The following is a 23,651-nucleotide window of genomic DNA, read 5'->3' as shown; positions in this document are numbered from 1 at the left end:
CCTGCCCTCTTTTAGTTTAAAACCATTACTGCTTGTCTTATCGCAACAGGCCCTGCTAAAAAGTCTGTCCCCATCTTTCTTATAAGCCCCCTTTAAGTACTAGAAGGCTGCAAGAAGGTGTCCCCGGAGCCTTCTCTTCTCCAGGCTGAACAACCCCAACTCTCTCAGCCTGTCCTCAGAGGAGAGGTGTTCCATGATCCCTCTGATCATTTTTGTGGCCCTCCTCTGGGCCCGCTCCAACAGGTCCATGTCTTTCCTGTGCTGAGGGCTCCAGAGCTGGACGCAGGACTCCAGGTGGGGTCTCCCCAGAGCAGAGCAGAGGGGCAGGATCACCTCCCTTGACCTGCTGGCCACACTGCTTTGGATGCAGCCCAGGGTATGGTTGGGCTTCCAGGCTGTGAGCACACGTTGCTAGCTCATGTCCAGCTTTTCGTCCACCATACTGCCAGGTCCTTGTCAGCAGGGCTGCTCTCAATCCCTTCATTCCCCAGCTTGTACCGATACCGGGGGTTTTCCTGGTACAGGGACCCAGGTACAGGCCCTGTACTTGGCCTTGTTGAACCTCATGAGGTTCACACAGGCCTACTTTTCCAGGTCCCTCTGTATGGCATCCCATCCCTCAGGCATGTCAACCGCACCACTCAGCTTGGTGTTGTCTGCAAACTTGGTGAGAGTGCTGGTCCTGATACGGACCCCTGAGGGACACTGCTCATCACCAATCTCCATATGGACACTGAGCCATTGACTACTACCCTCTGGATGTGACCATCCAATTTATTTTGATTTGTAATTTGTCAGTAAAAGCCTTGTTAACTGTTTACATAAGTAGCCTTAACTGCATGGTAAGTAAAAATCTCATCCCTAACTCTTACCTGCTTTACCAACAGGCCTCACAGCCAAAGTTTAAATATTGAAGATACATGATGAATATAGGTAAATGTCAAGGCAGCATAATCATTCACCCGAAGCACCTTTCAGGCTGAAGGATTTATTGAATTAGCCATTTTAGATTCAGATTCTAAGTAGATTCTTCACTGTGTTTTAGTAACACCGACCTTTTGCAAGAAGTACAACCCATGAAATTAAAAAAACCTCATACTCTACTGTAAATCTCTAATAGTCCTAAATATGAATCCCTTTATTTGCAAGCAGCCGTGACTCACAGTCGCTCTTCTTCACAGTATAAATACCTTATGTACCAACAGATACTTCCACTCGTACTTGCCTTGATGGAAGAACTCCTCTGTTACTTTTTCACTCCATTGCTTACTCAGCTCCCACGTCCGACATGGATTACAAATGTCAGCACACTTCAAAGCCATCTGAGTAAGTTAACACACGGTGTTAGATCAGTTCTCCACCCAATAGAAGCATCTCTATTTATTTATTTCCTGACAGCAGATTATTTTAAGTTTTGTGAATAACAAACCTACCTACCATTTGTGCTTCTCTCTAAACTTATGTTTTATAATCATATTTAAAAAACACTCAGGGAACTATCAGATCTCATGATCATCTCTGAGTAATATGGAAATTTAATCAAGTCAAAGTATTTCAGGGGCACTATATTTAGTATATTCACTAGTACAGGAGACAACAATAAATTCAGAAAAAGAAACATCACAGTAAGCAACATTTTCTATGTTGCATTTCTGGCTCTGAAGTTCCCATTTTTAACAAAGGTTTGCACAGGACTGACCTTATCTATTTGTCTATTTTTTTATTTTATAGTCCACAACTTGAAGTTAATAGAAATCTCTGTAAACCTAAAGAGACTCTCAAGGCTTCTGCTTTTAAAGCTTGCTAAACCTCTCTCTAGCACAGCTGCAAACAGGTTCAGAACAGTAGTGCTTTCTTTTCCTGAAATAGGTTCTGACAAAGCATTTCACAGTTCTGATACCGTACCGGAATCATCAGAAGAACTAAGCCTCTTCTTGGAAACACAACTCTCCTTGGTTTAGCAACTCTGAATTATCAGACTTACCAACACACAACATCACCTAGGTGAAGTGCTGGGGGGAAGGTGGGATGGGGGCGTGGGGAGATATGGAAGTGGAGGGAACAACCTTTTTGTAATGAAACAAAATGACTAAAAGATATTTCTACTTCATTTTGAATGTAGAAGATAGCCTAGAAGTAGGATTTAGCATTTTAAGTAAATTATTTTTGATGCTAAAATGGTATTTTCAAAAACGTTACCAAAAAGATCACCTGTAAAATGAAGTGACGATGGTTCGCATTCTCTAAACATAGGTCTCCTCTATCCAAATGGGACCGAAACATGGACAGATACTCATTTTGCTGACTGATGTCTGTGGCAAGAATGAGATCACCTATCTGGCTTTCCATCAGCTGCCTGAAATTAGTGACACCAAACATTCACAAAGCATAACAATTAAGAACAACAGCCATCACTAGATTTACATGTCTTTTTATCATATTCACTATTATACAAATACAAGTCACAAGCTTTAAAATCAGCATTTTAACTAAACTGGGTTTTCATTTTTTTGTTGTCTTCCCTATCTGAAAAATTCCTACAGCATCCATAGAAATAAAGATGTTTCATTGGCAGCAGTCAGGAAGACTAAAAGAGTTTTTAGCTTTCCTCCCCTTATTTTTTCCTTAAAAATGCACAAACTGTTTTTTTTAAAGCTTATTTCTTGTTGAAGTAGGTGAAGAGGGTCTATTTTAAGCTACAGTTGTGGTAGCAGAATGAGAAAAGTCTGCCAAGTTTAATCTAAACAGGTGTGTGACTATATGAATACGTTTCTTCAATGTGCTCACAGTAAATGTTATTTTCCGAATATCACATTGCACCATGACCTGTTCCACTTACAACAGAATCACAAATTTTTAAAATAGATCACAATCTATGTTTTGTACTCAGAACTGCCATGCAATAATTTAGCTTGTTTTGCAAGGCTGTCTTAAGTGACAGCTTGCTTACATCTTAAACTAATCTATACTATTTTGTATAAACATACCTGTTCTCTAATGACATATGTGCAAATAAACCAGACTCTCTCAGCAACCCCACCGCTGATCTCCAGTGATGGTTCTCTAATACTGAGGTATTCTGCAAATGCAAAGGGTATTACAGGTATCAATCAATGACTTTTTCTTAATCTGAAGAGCAATATACTAAGAGCAGCACCAGACAGTTTTTCATTGGGTTTTGGTGGTGGTGTTTTTCTTTCTTCCCCCCTCCTCGAGGTTAAAACTCACAAATCCTGAATACTTCGTGTTAGCATGCATACTTTTTTTATCCCAGAGGCATGGAATCAATATCTGGATTCAAACCTATCACTAGCTAAACACATCACAATTTATACTCTCTGTATATCAGAGCATATAAGGCATTCACATCAGGCATTCACTAAAACTGGTTTTAACAAAACCACCGATTTTGCCCTTACCTTATATAAAGTTGCTAAGTAATGGTTTGTTTTAATTAGGAAAGGTTGGTTAACACCTGGGTGATCCAAATCATGTGTGGCAGCTGCTATTAAACTGAGCAGAACATCCCATGGAGTTAAAGATTTGGAAAGCTGTAAGTAACAACAACAAATGTAATTCTGTTAGCAACACAAGTAGCTTAGAAAAAGTGCATGGGTGTCACATTTTTGTTTTTCTTTTTCAGTAATTAAAAGCCCACAGAAACTCGGAAAATATTTTAGTAAGTTAAAACCAATATTCCACTGACTTTTCACAGTATTTCCTCCCCAAAAGCTACAAAATTCCAACAACAGTTTAAGCATTATTCTTTCTGAATGAGAAGGTTCAGTCTTAAAAAATGCTGGCACACCAAATGCTACTTTCTGGTTGGTAATGAAGTACTATTTCTAACCAGATCCTGTAAAAGCAGCAAATTCTTAAAATTAGCTCTCCATCTCATTTACCAAGTCTGTCTGTATGTGCCAATTCTGCTTTAAATACAGAGTGTGTTTTAAAAAACATAAAAACCTTTCAGTTTAAAAGGAAGAATCTAATGGTCTGGGAGACTTTAGAATTGTTCAGAATGGATTTCTACTCCTACGCAAAATTGTATTTCAAAGTCTACTAGTAAAAGAACCAAAGGAGGAAAATCTGCCAAAAATAAATATTTTCAAGAGTCGATTAACTCAGCATGAAACTGCACGGACTTATTTCCACTGTTCATAGCTCTTACTACTTCTGGTTGGGAGGTCTGTGAGTTAAATTCAGTAATAAAGTCTAGCTTGCGCTAAAACAGAAAGGACAGTTCTGCCTGCACAAAAGTGAAATGAAGCAAACACTCTGCGAGGACAGAAGTTTATATTCCCTGTTGCATTTGACATCTATCATGCCTCACATGTTTATTATGTATTTTGGTGCAATAGAACCAGTAGCTGTACATGTTACTAAAAATACAATGTCTACACTTGTATCCAAAGCATTATAAAACTTCCATCACCAGTATTAAATAAAAACTGCTCAGAGCTTCTAAACTGCAAGCCATAAAAAAGCACTCATCATGTATCAGCTCTGATTTGGCTCACTGCACCAACAATTGATCTGAGACCAGCACTGAGAAACTGAGTGGGAAGAGCTGGCAAAGAGCTTCTGAAAAATATCCATGGAGCCAGAACTTACTTGTTTGTACCCCAGAAGCAGAATAAAGAGCTATGCTATTCAAAAGAATACCAGATTGATGATAATCTGCATTGAGGTAGATATCTCACCTGGCTAGAGAGCTACAGTTTTCCGTTTAATACAGAAGGACAGGATTTAGCCCTGAAATTGTCTACGACATCACTTATATTAGACTGCCAGCAGTCGAAGTGATAAGAAATAAACATTCAACTATCTCAGCTCCTTAAGGTCTGTCACACTGCCCTTTTTTAGAAAGAAAGGCCAAAGAGAACTCCTGATGTCTTGCTAGCAGAAGCATACTATTCATTAACATCAAAGATAAGCAAACCAAGGGCAATGGTAGTTTCTGGAGAAAACAAACAAACAAACAAACATCCACCCACACAGAAAAACCCATCCCAAACCACAAACACAGGTTTATTATTGCCAACTCTGATTCAGGCTGCAATTCTATGCATATGTCCTGGGGCACAAGGCTATGTTAAATAGCTGCAATAATTAATCAATTCCCTACTCTGGTTCAACACGAAGTCACAGCAAAGACAATGCCAGTTCAGAAGGGAAAATGAAAAGCACAGTGCTAAGTGTGAACCCACAGACTCATCAACATGGAGATTAACTCCCTGCCTTTTTGTGCTCAAGTGGTTTTTTGTTGGGTTTTTGGGTGGTTTGTTTTTATTAAAAAACATGTTTATGTGCATATACACATATATATTTGTACACACAATCAATTTATATGCACACACAAAATTACATTCTATTCCTGCATGTAGATGTGATGTAAAAGTGAGAACGCTCTCTTACCTTGGGCTCTTTTAAGTAACAGTGCATGGCCTGAGTCACATCAGCAGCATGAACTGCATTATGATAAGGGTTTTGACTGTGATAATCTTCTTGAACCATAACTGCATGAAAATAACAAATATCCAGATTTAAATAAAACAGCAATTTTTTCAAGTACCATTTTCTATGTTCTTGTTCAGCACAGAAATATGCAATATCACAAGTACATACACATAAAAGCATCAAAGTCAACAAATTGTCAGTTGAACCAAGACCCAAGTAGAAAAGATTTTTATGTGAAGAAATAGTATTTTCTTCAAGGAGATCAACTATATGTAAAGTCAACTCAGAGCAAAAAACAACTTGAAATGAATATATAATGTGAGATACTTTGAGAACTTCCCAGAAAAGGCTCCCTTTGATAACCTAGCCTGCCTGAATGTTGAGACAACCTGGAACATAAAATGAAGATGATACTATTTACCAAAGCATCAGGATGACTTCATATCATGCCTTGAAAACAGACAGGATCAGAGGAACTAGGCACTGCTTTCCTGTCATGTGAAGTGCTTTTCTTTCCCCTTCAGGAGAGTGATCATGGGAAGCCACCTCTACATGGTTTAGGCATCTTCTCATACTTGTACTCAGGCGAATTTAAGCCTATACACCATTTAGAAAAGAATCTCATTTAGATGATGGTCTGACTAACCACTGCTAGACTTAGTACTTTTTATTTAACTTCTTTCTTGCTTTCCTTCTCTTTCCTTCATCTTCCTGGCTGTTTTTAAACATCATAGGTAGAATACTTTAAAGGACATCCGCATTAGCTTGAGTACGTAGAGTGAAAGAGTTTTAACGTTAAGAAGGATGGAAGGGGAGATCTGAAGCCCAGCAACGAAAGTGTATTCTAAAGTTTTGCCTGATACGACACAGTAGCTCTTTCAAGCAAACCTCAAAAGGTTTGTCCTGAGTACAGTCTGTCAATCCCATTCAAACAAACATGCCAACAACCTCTTTTCTTAGTTTACAGCCCAGTACCCTCCATGTAATTGTGACTAATGTTAGAGCATTACTGCCATGGTACTTGTGAAGTGTGGCTCATGAAAAGTCAAAATACTGTAACCACTGTGTAATCTCAATAATACTCAATGCATAGCTGACACCTCATATGGAAAATAATGAAAATAAGCATCTTTGGGCTCTATTAACCTGTAGTAGAACTCCCTTTCACCTATTCCTCACATCCAGTGCATGAATGAGGATGACCTTGGCTTAATCCTCAATTTTTTTGTGGCTTCATAGGCCAGTCCAGCTACCTGAAGTCTACAATTCTCTTAACTTATTTAATAAAGCAGACCTAGGATAGTATTTTGATCACAGTTCGCCAGAACTAGAATGGCACAACAACCCTATGTTTCCAGTAACATAGTACTTTGTATTTTCTCTTCCCCTGTTTGGGTCTGGAATAAGAACTTGAAAACACACAGCAGGAGGAGACAGATCTTCAAGTAACCTTTGGAAGTCATAGAAAGACTGTGTATGTGTATAAACAAACATATATACACACACACATATAAATATGTGATAGATATATATGCACAAAAATAAGATTATGAGATCCTACTGAGAACTAAAATCAGATTTCTCTCCTTAAAAAGATTCCAGTAAGTTCTCAAAGTGAATTTTGTGTGGCACTATGGACCACTTGAGCTGTTCTAGTCTTCTGGAATTTGATCTTCAGATTACTTTGGACTAGGGTATAAGAGGTAGCAAAAGAAAAGAATGAGTTGGGTTCATGCTAAGAAGCTGTATTTGGAACAAGGGTTCCTTGATTGGACAGATAGGCTAGGACGGAGCTAAGAAATGTTTTTATTACTGCTATTAAGTAGTCGGCATTAACAAGGGAATAAATAATGAAGGGAATAAACAATGAAGGGAATAAAGGGAAAGGTGGTGAATTTTAAAGCTTGAATAAAATTTTGCTTTCTTCCAAATGTAATCTGATTTTAGTGACTTATGGCTTTACGTAGTCATACATACTTTAAAACTACTATTACCTTTTTATAACCATTTAATTAATCGTGTCATTCCTAACTGGTCTTTCAGTTCAAGCACCGTGTTTCACTAGATCTCAACTAACCAGGAAATAAACAAGAAAGACAAAACACAGTTACAACTTGAGTAGCCTAAGACCAGATTTCTACAGTAATTTTCTTCACATTCCAATATATGAGTCCTTAAGGTCAGCTGATCTACCTTTTTGAAACTGGAAGGAATTGAGTCTACTTTAAAACCTGAAATGCAAGACAGAACTGAAAGTTTTTAAAGCTGAACTATAACTAAATGATGAAAACAAAAACATTCCCTTATTTGAAAGGGGAGACAAGCCTTCCAAATGTGATTTCTCTGCTGTTACATGACAAGCTTTGTAACCACAAAATTGTTTTCTCTGAAACTTTGAAAGCCTGCTAAAAGGGACCAGAAACTTGTTTTTCCTGCTCACTTAAAAAAAATCATCACACTCCACAAAAATAAATAAAAGGTACTGTCATAAAAGAACCGAAGGAAGTCTCACAGCAGCGTCTGTGTCTATGGTATGGGGATGCAGAAAGACAGCTCTTTCAGCTGTCAAGTGAAAGTCCCACTTGGTTTTAATATCCTATATATGGTATTTACAATTCTTTCCATTGCAACATTCCAGTGCCGCAGGCCCAAACATTTGAGTAAAATTGCCTTGCGCTCTGTCTATGCAGAAAGTATGCCCACGGTACAGTGTTTATTTGTAGGAGAGTTTGAGCAAGAAAGATAGCACCAAATTGGCACCATTAAATACAGCCAAGCTGGCATATCCAATACAGTTAGGAAACTATATAATGAACTTTGGAAATTAAGATTAAAACAAAGAAAGAAGCTGTCTAGCCTTTCCCAATAAAAACGTCACACAGTGTCGCATGTATTCCTGATTATTTAGATTTAATAAATACAATACAGCATTTGCTACAAAACTACTAAACTTGTTTACACTTCCTTGGCTTTAACATGGACATTTCTATACTCATAGAAACTTTGAGAGATTGTCTCAATCAATATAATTTAAATCATTCCACAATCTGGACTGCATCAGTACTCTTCAATCCTTATCACTAAGCTATAACCAGCACTTCAGTTAAGGTATAAAAATGAGGATAAACAGCAATATTCATCATAATAAAAAGCTGTATTTACCCAAAAATCTACGAAGTTTCATCGTATCTAACTGGAAGTGTTCAATTAGTCCATGAAGATTAAACAGATGAAAGGTTAAGCTGACTAGACTGTTTCCTAAAAATAAGATGAAAATACTAATTCATTGGAAGCCATGAAATCAGTGACTCTTTCATAAGAAATGTATTATTTCAAACAAATTGGTCACAAAAATTAAACAAGCAAATTTCTCTACACCAATTTATGACAAATATTTAAATTTTACTGCATGACAAGATTCCATTAGCTATCTCCTCTAGTAATCACCAGCATTTTTGCATACTTATAATGCATTCACCAATTGTCCACTGTCAACTGATAGGAGGAAAACATTACTGAACATTCAAAAAGCAACAGGTTTCAATGTGTAAACCCATTACAATGTTATTCAACTGTGTGGTATGTTGCATCATGTTATTTATAAACAGACATACAGCTTAAAACCAAAATACAAAAATAATCAGGCATAGGAAAAAAGCTAACCAACAGTATCGATTAATGCACACAGTACATATGCTATCTCTCATTTTCATCATGTATTTTGCTAAACGACTCCCTATTTCACCCAGAACCCAAAGAAAAAGTTTTAAGTTTCTCTAGGAAACATACACTATTACAAGCTTACAATATACTTTGCCTACTCATAGCCATAATTTTATAATAACTTGCAGTGATAAAACAAGTAAAACTGTAAGAGACAGAAACAGTCTGCAAAAGTTTATTTAAAATAGCTTGCCCATTATTTACTCTGCAAACAATATGTAGCGGCAGATAACTTGGTTTTGGTACATTGACTCTGACAATCTTCATTTAGCAGCAATTAAAGAACCTAGCACAGACAGAAACTGAGGTACAAAAGGACAAAAATTTCTCCTAAACCAACTTATTACTAGGCTTAATGTATTTTTCATGTGCACGCCACTTCCTCACAATAAGATACACAATTCTTTGAACAACATTTACCAAGTAATTTGCTTCTTACCAAGCAGAGTTTTATATACAGCATTTTCCCCTTACAAACTTTCAAGAATAAGACTGCCTGTTCAAAATGTCCTCCTAAAATGACTAAATCAGGATGCAAAAAGGATGGTACAGGAAGGCTTCCACAATAGAAGCTGTACTGATAGTATCTAAAACGTATTTGATAAAAGCATATTTAAAAGGTAGAGAAGGCCTCATAAAAAGGATGATTTCATATTACTCCCCTCTGATAATGATAAATTATCATAATCATGATAAATTATTATCATGATAAATCTGATAAACTAATCTGAAATAAGCTATGCTTACAAACAGGTTATCTTGCACACATAGCTTTTTCTCATTCAGTTATCTAGTCTAAATTTATCATTACCTATATATACACACACATTCTCTTTGTAAAAATCCTTGCTGTTTTCAGTTTTTATATTCATTTCTGTATTAAATCAAACTGTGAGGACACTACTTTTACACTAGATTAAGCCAAGCATCCCTTCAACAAAACAGGAGAGAAAATCTTCCTTTCTGAACTTCATTTCTCTTTCCATCTGCCAACTTTAAACACTCTGACTGCATCTCTGCTACCAACTCCATTCGACTGACGTAAAACCTGCAAGAGCTGCCCTCCATTCGCTTCCCACGCTGGCACAAATGTCGCCTTGGTGCTGGGCTTGCTCATCTCCTTCCATTATATTCAAAACTTGGCTTCCATTGCTGCAGAGTAGAATACAAAACACTGCAGCAGCCCTCCTTCCTCCTTTCCAGCACATTTACAGATCTCTTTACTAACTGTCTGTCTATAGGGTAACCAATGCTTTATTTCTTTTTTTTTTTTTAAAGCAACTACTTCTTTAGTTCCCACCGCTATTTGTAATGAGTGCACAAAACTAACCGTAATCTTTGCTTCCTTTTTTTTTTTTATTTTCTTCAAGCTACATGTACAACTGCTTCTGTCTGCTCAACTTCTAATTCTCTAGGTATTCTGCTAGATACCGTAATTATAAAGTGTTCATACCACCTTGCCCTCTTATGGTACTGTAAAGTAATAGAACTATTCTACTTAACATTAAATTTATCACAAAAAAACCTGTCCCATGTAACTGACCATTTGAACACAACCATATGAATAAACAGCACTCCATAATTAAAAAAAGGCTAAATTAGCAAAATTATTTGTTAATTTATACCAAATTACTACTTATAATAATAGAGAGAACAGCAACCTACAAAGTACAAGAAAGGCCTCTTCTACAAAACAATGACTGTTATCAGTACTGACAGTGATGGCATTTTAACAGAGTGGCCAGGCAAACTAGGATTTAGATTAAAGACTATTAAAACAAAAAGTACTACTTAATGAAATTTGTGCTTTTTAGCAAACAAGCAATCACATACCACAACGTCAGAGCAATCGTTGTTATGCTAAGAGATAAAACACAAATGAAATAGCAAAAGTAAACTCACCATTGGTCAGTCTATCAAAAAGAAAAATATCAAAATTCCAATTTCCAACCTTCTCCAGCATACACTGAAAGAAAACAAAAGCTGTCACATTTTTCTCAGTATATGCCTATCTTCCCATAGCCCAGAGCAGTATTTAAGATTTCAGAGACTAATACAAGTCTTAGGATTTCTATATACAAAAAATAATTTTAAAATAGTAATTGAATTTGTCTGATAACTGGAAAACTTTAAAATAGGTGTAGTAAATCAAAAACTGAAATACAAGAAGTGTCTTGACAGTACTGGCTTAAGAGTTTCCCTTCATCTTTTAGTCAATTTCTTAAAAGACATAACATTTAAAACAATTAGGTTAAAAACAGAAACAGTAAGACAGAATAACCCTATGTTCAGACTTCTGCCACTTTGAATAGTTAATCTCTGTGTAGTCTTTCACCTCAGCTTTTATACAGGAGAAATAATACGTAGATGCTTTACTAGATATATAGGCCAAGCTTTTAATTTCTTAAGAAACTGGCTGTTGACTTTCTACCTCACTGAACTAGCACTTCTTCACAGCTGCTCCACACGAACTGTTCTTCCAGCGACATGGATGAACAAAAACAGTAAACAGCACTCGAAGCCTCACCAGAGTCCAGCAGTCGCAGCCCTTGCTTCCCCTACCTCTATCAGAAATACCTGCCCAGCATGTTTTGAAACAGACACTCGCCTTCTATTCTCATTAGGCTGGTAGAGCTGTTTCAGGATCCAGTTACTACATTCTAGCTTTTCTCCACCAGCCACTAAAACTCAGCTACCAGAAGAAACAAGCAGCATTAACAAGATCCTTCTGTTGTTTAAGTGGATGCACATTTTTTTAAAATCCATCCTCCAGGTTATCAGGTTCTGCCTACACTGCAGCCTGATTATGTGCTGTATGGATACACTGCATTATAAGCATACTCCTTTTCTGCATCAAGGTTACAAACAAGAAGCTTTACACACAATCATTAAGATGACACAGCCTTTGGGATCTTGAATAACCTGTAAGCTTTGCCTATTCATTCCCCTTCAGCTCTAGCCATCCTCTCTCCCCAATTTGTTAGCTCTTCGTCCAACTAACTGTTCTTCCAGTACTGCCCATCCTCCCAGTATGCTTTACTGCAGGGCAGGTATATTATAGCTATCACACTTCTGTTTTCTAGAAGAATTGCCTATGATGAAAACATTAGTTTGGCATAATAATAATATTCTGATAAATCTATTCATGCATTTTATTGAATTTTCAGCACTAGTTAGTCACTCTTCCAGATGCTCAGTAATGAGGTTACACTAAAAAGGAAATGGCGGGGAACAGTTGTCCAGATTGCTCCATTACATTTCTTAAATACAGTTACATTTTTCTTTCTTTGCCTTTAAAGTGCATCCTCCATTCACCAGTTATTAAAAAAACTGCTAGTCACAAACTCTAAAAATCATGCCAGTAAACTTGTGGGAGATGAAGGAGTTTGTTAGAAATTAGGTAATTCTGGCTAGACCTTATTAAGTTATAGGCATATACACACACACACACAACCCCACATACATATTAAAATGCATGCTTAAATTTTGTATTTGGCTGCACTATCTCTTAACATAAGATACAGTCATATACTAGCGAACATTTTTAAAACATACTTAAAAAAAAAAGTCAAGCAACCAACCTTTGCTTGTCCGTTATAATCATCATCTAAAATGTTTGAAGAATTTGGAACAGTGATACCACGGAAAAAACGGGAAGATCTCAGGTATCGCTGGAAACTGAGCAACCTTCTCACATTTCTCGCAGACACAGACACCTCGATTTCAGAATTTGCTACAAAAAAACCCAAGAAAATAAATACTGTCTCTAATAAACCTTTACAAAAAAAAAAGACTATTCAGGGAAGTTTGGTACAAAGGCACTGCAATTTTTTTTAATCAGTGTATCAAAAGTTTCAGCCACAGAGATTTTTGTTAATAGGAAGCACAGAGCCATGGCTTAGAAAATAGTTTTCTATATAAGCATCCTGTGAAGAAAAGCAAATATTTAAATCGTAGCTGAAACTTCTCTTTTTAAGGAACTCTGTTATTGAAACGACAGCAATATTACGGTAATTGTGTAAAAACACACAGTATTCGAAACAAGTTCTTTTCAGAAAACTGTTCTCACGTATACACATCCAATCTCCCTAGCAAATCACGTAAGATATGTACACCAGCAAGAGCATATCAGTAACTGTGTGTTGATACAGGACTTTCAAGTAACTTTCACGTAGATTTTGAAGTTCGGAAATTCTCTTACCTTTACTGTCAAAGTTTTAAACACACTTATGGGATTTTCATGCTTTTGCAGATAATTATGCTCAGAACCTCTTCTCTGCCAAACAAGTACCACATTCACTGTCATAGCGCATGTAACTCCCTTTTCCACTACAGTGAAAACACTACAGAAAATTGTTTTAGCCTGTTTTCAAAGATTATTCCACATATTTTGCTTTACTCTTATTAGGTTAACGGGTTTATTCAAATGACTGATGCTAACTTATGTTCAATTCCACTTGATATGCTTGAAGTGTTTTAGAAACCTGAAGATCAAACTATGCATAGTACAGTTTCTTTCCAACAGGCCACATATTTCAGAATTAAAATACATAAGGCCAAACTTGACCTCTTCTTTCATTTCAGCAGTACCCCGAACAGCAGTTTTATATAACCAACAGACAGTCAATCTTGACATTCCCTCATTTTGCCTAAAATAACTTATGTTTAAAAATAAAGGGTAAGAAAAAACAAAAAAGATATTAAATAAGGAAAATCAATCCAAACATGCTCTTTTCCAAAAACGCCGATCCTCAAAATCAACATGAGCCCAACTCTGTAGCACAGTCTTCTTGCCCTTCCAAGAACAAGGCATATTAGAAATTGGTAAGGTAAGCAGTTATATTTTTTTGCCCTTAAAGTCAGTCTAAAATATTGTACAGGGGAAGTTGTGGCCCTATTAACAACCTCAATTAAAAACCTCGGTGATTTCTAGTGAAAGCAGTTCAATTCTATATAAGATAAAACTTTACCCATATAAATTCTTCTCCCTGCACAAGTTCCAACGTACTTTCTGTTCTGTATTAACTCTACTGATATATTAGCTTCTAATCTACACTAATAAAATGCGTCTAAACTAGAACTGACAGTTGCACGAACATACAATACCTAATCAAACATAGCAGCACTTCACATCAATAGTCTCTGCTAACAGAGATTAAATTGACAAAATTAAAATATTCTTTCAGACATGCCTGAAACGATTCGTCAAGATACTGAAGTTCCCATCGGTTTTGAAGGTCTAACACAGACAACTTCACATGAAATATCTTTCTTCAAATCATCATACTTAGGGCCAAGGGCACCTCCTCTGAAGACTCTGGTACATATATATCCCAGTTACGTAAGCAGGTGTATAAAGGTTGCTTATTAAGCAACCTTTACACGTACAGCAGGCAAGTAAATAGATTCTGTCATGCTGCATTACTCTACCAGTATTTCTAATCACATTTGTTAACATAAGCTTACAGTCTGAGCACTGCCAGCCTGCAGAATAGAGAACCAAGGAGCAATACAGCTGCTCCTGTAAACAGAGTGTAGGATTCTGGTAAGTTGTTTTTCCCCCCTCAACCTTGATCCAGTCCCTTAAAATCCAAATTCCAGAAGAGAAGTAATTTGGTTGAAATAAAATAATATAAAAATGGGTGTATTTAGATAATAAAATTATCTAAAATGTCCACAGAGTCACATACAAAATCTGGGAACTTCACTAAATCTCAGTAAAATAAAATATTTTAAGTAGGAGAAATCAGCACTCTTCTGAAAGTACAGATCGTTTTCTTGATAAGTAGTATTTGACAGATCTATATTTAAGAAAATCCTACTTTTGTTGTCATGCTACAAATAAGCCTCACTGTCACAGATGCCACCTGTTAATCTTTGGCAGAACAGTATGATGTAGGTAATACAAGTAAAGCAAGCGCTTTTGTTAGCAAAGTGCACAACAGAACACAGAAATGCAAGATGCCACCTGTTAATCTTTGGCAGAACAGTCTGATGTAGGTAATACAAGTAAAGCAAGCACTTTTGTTAGCAAAGTGCACAACAAAACACAGAAATGCGATAAATTGGCAGTATAGGCCTGTGTTCAACCTCTATTTGTGTTTATAAGTCATTTGGGGGAGTTGCACATTTTCACTTCAGTATTTTTTCTGATGATGTGGGTACAGAGACAAATGAATTACTCAGTTTTCTGTGAAACTGAGCAGTCATTACTCTTTACTTTGTAATATGCTATTGAGACATTCACCTTAAAATTATTTTTTAACTCTCTAAATTATCATCAGTTTGTATAGTTTATAAACCACTATGCTTACACATTAATCAAAACAAGGTAAAGAGAAAGAGAAAAGAGCACTGCTCCAGCTGATGTAATTCAAACGAACAACAACAAAGCTTACTTCATTCCAGCCTTCTTGGCAGCAACGCTGCTATTACAGAACCACAGAACTCCTGAGGTAGGAAAGAGCCTCTGGGGTTCATCTGGCCAAACTCTTCTGCTCAAGCAGGGCCACCTAGACCACATTGCCCAGGACCATGCCCAGGCAGCTTCTGAAGATCTCCAAGGATGGTGACTCCACAACCTCTCTGGGCAAACTGTGCCAGTGCTTGGTCACTCTCACAGAAAAAAAGTGTTTCTTGATGTTCATAGAATAATTCAGAATAGAAAAGACCTTTAAGGTCATTGAGTCCAACCATAAACCTAACACTGCCAAGTCCACCACCACTAAAGCATGTCCCTAAGCACCACATCTACATATCTTTTAAATACTTATGGGGATGGTGACTCAACCACTTCCTGGGCAGCCCGTTCCAGTGCTTGACAACCTGCTTCCAGTTTGTGCCCATTGCCTCTGGTCCTGATGCTGGGCACCACTAGAAAAAGCCTGGCTCCGTCTCCTTTACACCTTCCCTTCAGGTATTTATATACATTGATAAGATCCCCTCTGAGCCTTCTCATCTCTGGCCTGAACAGTCCCAGCTCTCTCAGCCTTTCCTCATCGGCCCCTTAATCATCTTCCTGACCATTTGCTGGGCTGTCCTGCATGTTCCTGTCTCTTGTGCACTGGGGAGCCCAGACCTGGACACAGCACTCAAGGTGTAGCCTTAGTAGTGCTGAGTATCATAGAATAGTTTGGGCTGAAAGGCACCTTTAAAGGTCATCTAGTCCAAGCCCCCTGCAATGAGCAGGCACATCTTCAACTAGATCAGAGCCTTGTCCAACCAGACCTTGCATGTTACCAGGGATGGGGCATCTACCACCTCCCTGGGCAACCTGTGCCAGTGCTTCACCACCATCATTGTGAAAGCAGAGAGGCAAGATCACCTCCCTCCGCCTGCTGGCAATGCTCCTAATGCAGCCCAGGACACCATTAGCCACCTTTGCCACAAGGGCACATCACTGGTTCATGTTCAATTTAGTGTCCACCAGAACCTCAGGCGTTCTTTTTGGCGAAGCTGCTTTCCAGCTGACCAGGCCCCTGCCTGTGCTGGTGCCTGGGGGTGTTCCTCCCCAGGGCCAGAGCTTTGCAGTTCCCTTTGAACTACTATTACTTATTTATGTATAAGCCCAAGTTAGGTAATAACAGCTCGACCAACTGTCTTACCATTTAGATCTGCAATGATTAGAGTAACTTCCAAATGAGAAAGATTCGGAGCCCTGCCAGCACTCTGCAGTTCCAGAACACCTAATTTCAGGGGCCTACACCAACCCAAAAAATAAATTGCTCTCTTTAATAGCTAAGCATTTGCTACAGGACAATTGAGAAAAGGTGAGTCAGATGTGGAGGTTTGACAGGTAATTAATTTAAAAGGGAAGCTGAAAAAGAAAATCACTAGCTGGGGGGGAGGTGGAAGGGTGTGAGAAGACAGGTTCTTCACCTGCAGGAACACTGATAGTGTATCCATGCTTAGTTTCTTTTTCCTTACAAATAAATTATGAAGGTTCTGGCAGACCAGCAAAGACAAGTTCATGGGAAGGACTGCTAAACTGAACGGTATAGTTGTGCAATGGGAACTCAGTATTTCCCTCCTGGCACAAACAGAAAACTTACTCCCTTCATATGCGTGATTAGTAAGAGAATGTCAGCCTACCCTCTTCTATCATGAGTCATGAAATAAGATGTTAATTTCAGAGACCCTACCAAGGCAAGGTTCAATAATCTATTTATAAAGGAAAGAAGAAGGTGAAGAGTGCATTACATTTGCTCAAGAAAAAGCATGCTGCAAAAACGCCCCTCCTCCCAGCCCAAACGTCCTTCATTTCATTTGGAACTTTCACTGTGCTAAACACCTTTCTAATATCCAATAGCAACCATTTGCTCTTAAGAGGTAAGGACAGTTTAAGGACAAATTAGAATGAGACAAAAAATAAACGCATATGACATTACAGTCTTGAGAACTGAAATGGAATGAAAGCAAAGTCAGGACGTTGGGCATGTTAAGAAGGAAGCTACAGCATTCAGAAGTGCCTTTGATGCAAGGAACCAGAAGACTGAAACGGCAGACCTTTGTGCCTAGTCAACAGCAGCTCTCCTATGACGTTCTTCCCTCCTTAACTCTTCATGTCCTACTGAAAGTTGGAATACCACCCAAAGTATTTATTAATTCCAAGTTATTTTAATAAAAAAATTATTGTATTCTTGTTTCTAAGCATCAAGTGAGATGCTGCTATAATAAAAAATGTCTTTCTCTAAAATAAAGAAAAAAGGAGCAATTCTGTCTACTAACATCAGTTATTTTGCTAATGTTATGCACATACATCAAGAAAATAATGCAAGTTGTCTTCATTTATATTTCATCTGTATCCCAAGTAATCTCTCTTCCTATACACAACCTTTTAAATGTGTTGTACTTTATGAAAACCTAAAAAAAATAATTTTATCCCATTTCAGAGGGATATGAAATATTTATTTTTCTCATGCTGAAAAAAATACAAAATAAAGACAAGTGACAATCACTTACAAAATCATAATATACCAATATATTCTCAGAATGTTTGCATCTTTCATATAGTAAGGACAGACAACAAAAGGAAGAATGACAACTTAATTATGGTTTGGTTTAATGTTTTTCTTAACAGAAACCTTAAATCCTAGCAAAATGCTTCAACTTTCTTTTAATGCAAAGATAAAGACTCACAGCCTCTGATGGGGTCCTGGTCAAAATGAGGCTATCCAGCATAAGAATTATACCTCCATTTCTTCCCTGCTGCAGCCCATAAGGTAAAGAGGAAATTTGAGTAAATGACAAAAATCATTGAATTTTGCTATTACCAATAGAAACAGCTTAACTGAGCATCTCTGGTATCACTGCCATTAAGAGAAAAAGGGATTTAAAAAAAAAAAAGAAGTATTTGAGAGGATGGATCTTCCGTACATTTGAACATGAAACCTGAAGTTTGAGATGTATAGGTCCACCAGATGAGGGTTTTTTTTTTTTTCCCCTAAAAAAAATAATCAAAGGAAATATTTTCTTTTCATGGAAGTAATCTCTCCCCATTTTTCCATATTAAACCGAACTACACATTTATCATTTTTACGTAGCAGATACTATCAAACCTGACATAATGACATAATATCTGAAAGTTTCCACTACCTGTAAATATATATGTTTGAAAGCAATATTCAATTTCACACACCAATTATAACCATGTTTCTAAGCTCTTCCAGGATAGAAATCATTTCCTATTTATGAAAAATTTTGAAGTATTACCTAGCATTTCATACCACTAGAGGGACCCATAAGCATTTCTAATTTCACATCTATTCCCATCAAACCATTAAGAATGCACATAACCATTATGTTTATGTTGGTCAACTATTAGATCTGTGCACATAAAAAAAAAATTAAGTCCTGTTATTTAGCACTTCTTTAAATTGTCCACTCACGATTTGCATTTTAAAGTACTTTTAAGACATTCAGTACTAAAGTGATTTTGTTTAGGAGATATAATTTCAACAAGGATTTTAAAGTTGCATATAAAGACTATTGGTGTCTGAATTACCTTATTAAACTTGCTGGCTTCGTTAGGACCACTCTGAAGCCCAGCTTAGCATCAGTTTAAGGCACTATATCCCCTCTTCTACATAAAAGCAAAAATTAAGCCAGACTTTTGTTTTTAATGTATCCTATATATGCATTTATATACACATTCATACTTTTTTTCCCCAAATAATAATGATCACTGGAAAATATGTGTGGGTGAAGGATTAGTTAAATCAACAAGGCTTTGCAAGTGTCTTCTGAGTGGAATCAGAAGAATTTGTTAAGTTTCAAGAAACTCTTGTAGTACCACAGCTCTAGTAAAAACTCAAGTAGTTTCCAACAGATCCTCCCTCATGGAGGGCAACTACTAGGTGTCACCACCAAAGGTAACGCCTTTCCTGAAGGATCTTAGAGAATGAAATACTACCTTAAAGTACAGAGCAACAGAACAGTAGAATAATTTAGGCTGGAAGGGATAGAATATACTTCTGAAAGTCTTTGGTCCAGTTCTCTGCTCAAAGCAGAGCTGATTTGAGAGAAATTACTCAAAGTGCAGGGACTAGACTGCTTTAGCATGAATTGTCAATTCTCCAATGGCACTGTAAGCTATTACACAGCAAAAAAAGTGTAAAGAAAACACCGTGAAAATGTATCTAAAAGGATTCTACTCACATAATCCTTGAATTTTGTCTCCTCTTAGTATTTCTGTAAGCACTTCAAGAAGGACACAAAAGTAAATTGAACAAATGCCATTCCTGTGCCAGACTGCATAATATTTTGCAAGTATCTTAGGACTAGGAAACAGTATATACTCCCTACCAACTTACTGAATCATAACCGCAGCAATCCTGCAGTTGTATACTTTGTTTTTACCTGAATCCACCCGTTGGGCAAAGTAAATCTGTAGCTCACAACAGCATAGTGTGAGCAAACCTCACTGCAGCAAGATATTTAGAGGAGTATCATCAGAATACACATCTATTCCTTACAAAAATGGGTTATGCTGTGTTAGTCAAGATATAGATGCTCTTGAAGAACAAGTACACAACACATAATGGTACAACCCTTTTCCCAAAAGAAGGATAATGTATTCCAGACCACTACCAATTTTTTTTCTTGATGTCTTCCAAGAAAACACCATTCTTGGGTGTTTTAGAAACCTTCAGTTCTATGGCAGTGGAATGACAGAACCATCAAGTAACACTTTTTGGCTATTTTTCACCCCCAGAAATGAAAGAAGAATTCAAAAGTAACACACAGTGGTTGACAGAAAAAGGATATCCCTTAAGAATCTGTATGACTGTCAATAAAAAAGTCAAACTGTGAGCAAAAATGAAGACAAAAGAATTCTCACATACCAAATTGTCCAGCATTAAAATAGAAAACCCTTTCAAAATAAGCTAGTTGGAGAAGGAACAAATTGGAGAAGTTCAAAAGAAAAGAAAAAAACCAACAACCTAGCATGTGTCTGTGTCTTCTAAGGTCAAACTTACCTCAGCAATAAAACAGAGTGAGCTGTACCAGTACAAGATTCCAGAGCACACATGCTGTTTTACAGAAACTTCAAAAGAAGAAATTGTAGGTAAAATAACAATCTAGTATAGCAAAAGAAAAAATAAATATCTGTCCTGTATTTTCAATTGTAAGTTTTTATCCTGAAACCTTCCTTAACCAAACTCACTTCAAGTTTATTTTCACTGTTTTCTTTTGGCCAAACCTGCATTCATGACATTTTCTGTAACTTCTCTTTGTGACTGCATTATCCACACTAAACCAGAGTCAAAATTTCTTTCACATTGAGCAAAACAATTTATTTGAATTATCTGTATTGTGAGTAATTAGATGACAATTTCAGAATGCATCCTTCACAGAAAGACAGTTTTTAGAGAAATCTCTTGAGTACAAGCTTTTCACTCCTCAGTGCTGGTATTTACACAGGACAAGTAGTACTTCATTTAACCTATGACCATACAGAAATCTCCTTGCATGACTTCCTTTTTCATAAAACTCACCCTTCTTCACAGCAGACTGCTGAACAAGACAGACTATTTACCTTAACCAGATTCAGCGAGGTAATTCCTCTCTTTTTTTGAAAGAAAAAAGGGCATTCAACCTCATCTGGACTATGCTCATTTTACCTCAACCTCTAGATGGTATTGTCAAAAAGCATGATCAGGTGTTGTCACACAAAGATTTCTCAACCTGCTTAAGGCAATCAATTTGGATTTGAGCTCTTCTCTCTTTGACTTCTGGCCTCTCATCCAAGGGAAGTCTAAATTCACTGTCCAAGAAACATTTTCTGATGATTTGTGAGCAAAAAGCTTGAAAGTTCAAAACAACATTGCAAACAGTAGATGCTGACATTTTTGCCAGATCTCAGAATAGCATATAAAATGTTCTGTGAACTGCAATTTCCAAGTAAATAGTCTGAAAGTTGTATATCAAAGATAAGCACTGGAATTTTTTCATGTGTTAGCACTCTTTAAGAGAATTAGATTTATTCACCACTTATAAAAGTCGCCTAAACTCTTCCTTTCTTTCTTTTCCCCACTAAAAAGTCTCCATGTACAACTAAGGAGAAAAACCATCTAAGTTTCAATGAAGTCTTAAGTTTCATCACACTGTTTTCTCTCTTAAGTGAGGCACTGTACTGTATGCAAGCATCACTGATTCAAAATCAAGTCATTCCTAAATGTTTAGAGAAACATACCAATTAACTCAAAAAACCTGTCCTGGTTTCAGCTGGGATAGAGTTAATTTTCTTCCTCAAAAAAAAAAAGTAGTAAAATTCATGGGTTGAGATAGACAGTCAAATAGGACAGAAAAGGAAGGGAATGAGGGGTAAGAGGGAAAAAGTTATAAAAGGCTATACAAAATAAGTGATGTACAACACAATTGCTCACCACTCACCGACTGATGCCCAGCCAGTTCCCAAGCAGCACCCTCTTTGGCCAACTCCCCCAGTTTATATACTGCACGTGATATCGTACGGTATGGAGTATCTCTTTGGCCGGCTGTGTCCCCTCCCAGCTTCCCAGGCACCCCCACCTTCTCGCTGGCAGGCCAGCATGAGAAGCTGGACAGTCCTTGACTGCTTAAGAACAACTGAAAACATCAGTATGTTATCAACACTGTCATCCCAAATCCAAAACACAGCACTATGCCAGCTACTAGAAAGAAAATTAGTTCTACCCCATCCAAAACCAGGACAAACCCCTTTATTCTTTCTAAGATATTTTAACTCACAGGCAGGATATATTCAGTTATCTATAAAACACAAAACAGAGCCACACGTGTTGGCAACATCGCCATCTCCCCATAGAAGCATGCTCAGACCAGAGTAGCAGGACAGAATTCTAAAAACCTTTGGACAAGATCTTATCTATTCTGGTGCAGATACAACCGGAAAAGCAAGAAGAAAAAATGTTTCCTCCCCACAAAACCAAAGTATTCGTTTTTTATCCAGTTCTTCCGGACTACATCAAACAACCCTTTCCTAAAAAGGAAGTCTGAAAGCAGTAATTTAAGGTGTATCTGCATAAGACACTTCCCAATATTTTTGCTGTTGTCTTAATTAATCCCTTTAGCTTCACTGTTCATTTTGGTTTCACTTCCTCACTATAACATACTATACACATCACTAAGCACATTTTTTTTTTCATGTGAAACAGTGAATAATTGAGGCACATGACATTCTTTTGTTTGTTCATGCTAGAAAATCGTCACAAACATAATCAAAGTTTCTTAAGTGTACGTGTGTGTATATACACACACAGACATATGCATATAAAAATCAATAGACATTACTGACAACTTCTCAATAGCAAGAAAACAATACCTAAAATTTTATTGCTGGTTTGCTCTTTCTGAAAAAGGGAGTGTATTTATACTGTCATTTACCAATTTTTCTATCAAAGATTTTGTTTTGCATTAGTTTTTATCAACATATTCTGTCAACACTGCAGACTGAATTGCTATCTATGATGTCATAATATAAAAAAAAATTAAAAGTAATCACGCTAACTGTAGGCTATTTGTAAACCAGCAGAAAGCAAGAGGGGTTATAATCACTGCAATCGCTTTTTCAATAATTTCCCTGTAAAGCAAACAGTATATGTTGTGTTGTCAGAGAGTAAACGGCCAAACTCCCTCCTTGTTACCTGAGGGGTGAAAAGTAGATCCAGTGCTTTACATTCAACTCAATAAGTGAAGTGTATGCAATTTACTGTGCAACTGTGAAATATGTACATCCACTGAACAAATCCATACCACTACATTTAACACAAAAATTTACTTCTGAAGAATAAAGTTACATGGCTGCTCTCTCTTCTCCCAAAGGGGCAGCTTTTAGCTGCTAACTTGAGTTTATGCCCATGGTCCCAGACAGACATAATCAGACCACAGTAACAGATAAACTACAGTAACAGAAAAAACTACTAATTGATGTCAACCAATTACTAACCAACACGAACACCACAATCCTG

At 37.1% G+C, this 23,651-nt stretch overlaps 1 protein-coding gene across 1 annotated transcript in view; it reads right to left on the bottom strand.

Moving 5' to 3' along the window:
* The window catches only part of PDE7A (phosphodiesterase 7A), a 43,303-nt gene that overhangs the window by 2,494 nt on the left and 17,158 nt on the right, over positions 1-23,651 (bottom strand). The window contains exons 4-11 of the mRNA XM_010288023.1: positions 12,765-12,916; positions 11,086-11,149; positions 8,623-8,718; positions 5,419-5,519; positions 3,420-3,551; positions 2,988-3,079; positions 2,212-2,356; positions 1,226-1,322 (exon numbers count right to left, since the gene is read on the bottom strand). Coding sequence (XP_010286325.1) covers positions 1,226-1,322; positions 2,212-2,356; positions 2,988-3,079; positions 3,420-3,551; positions 5,419-5,519; positions 8,623-8,718; positions 11,086-11,149; positions 12,765-12,916 — 879 coding nt within the window. The remainder of the gene's footprint in view (positions 1-1,225; positions 1,323-2,211; positions 2,357-2,987; positions 3,080-3,419; positions 3,552-5,418; positions 5,520-8,622; positions 8,719-11,085; positions 11,150-12,764; positions 12,917-23,651) is intronic.

Source organism: Phaethon lepturus, unplaced genomic scaffold (genome assembly GCF_000687285.1).
Source record: "Phaethon lepturus isolate BGI_N335 unplaced genomic scaffold, ASM68728v1 scaffold3655, whole genome shotgun sequence".
In the NCBI taxonomy this organism is placed as follows: domain Eukaryota; kingdom Metazoa; phylum Chordata; class Aves; order Phaethontiformes; family Phaethontidae; genus Phaethon; species Phaethon lepturus.
This window is presented reverse-complemented; position numbering and strand designations above follow the sequence as displayed.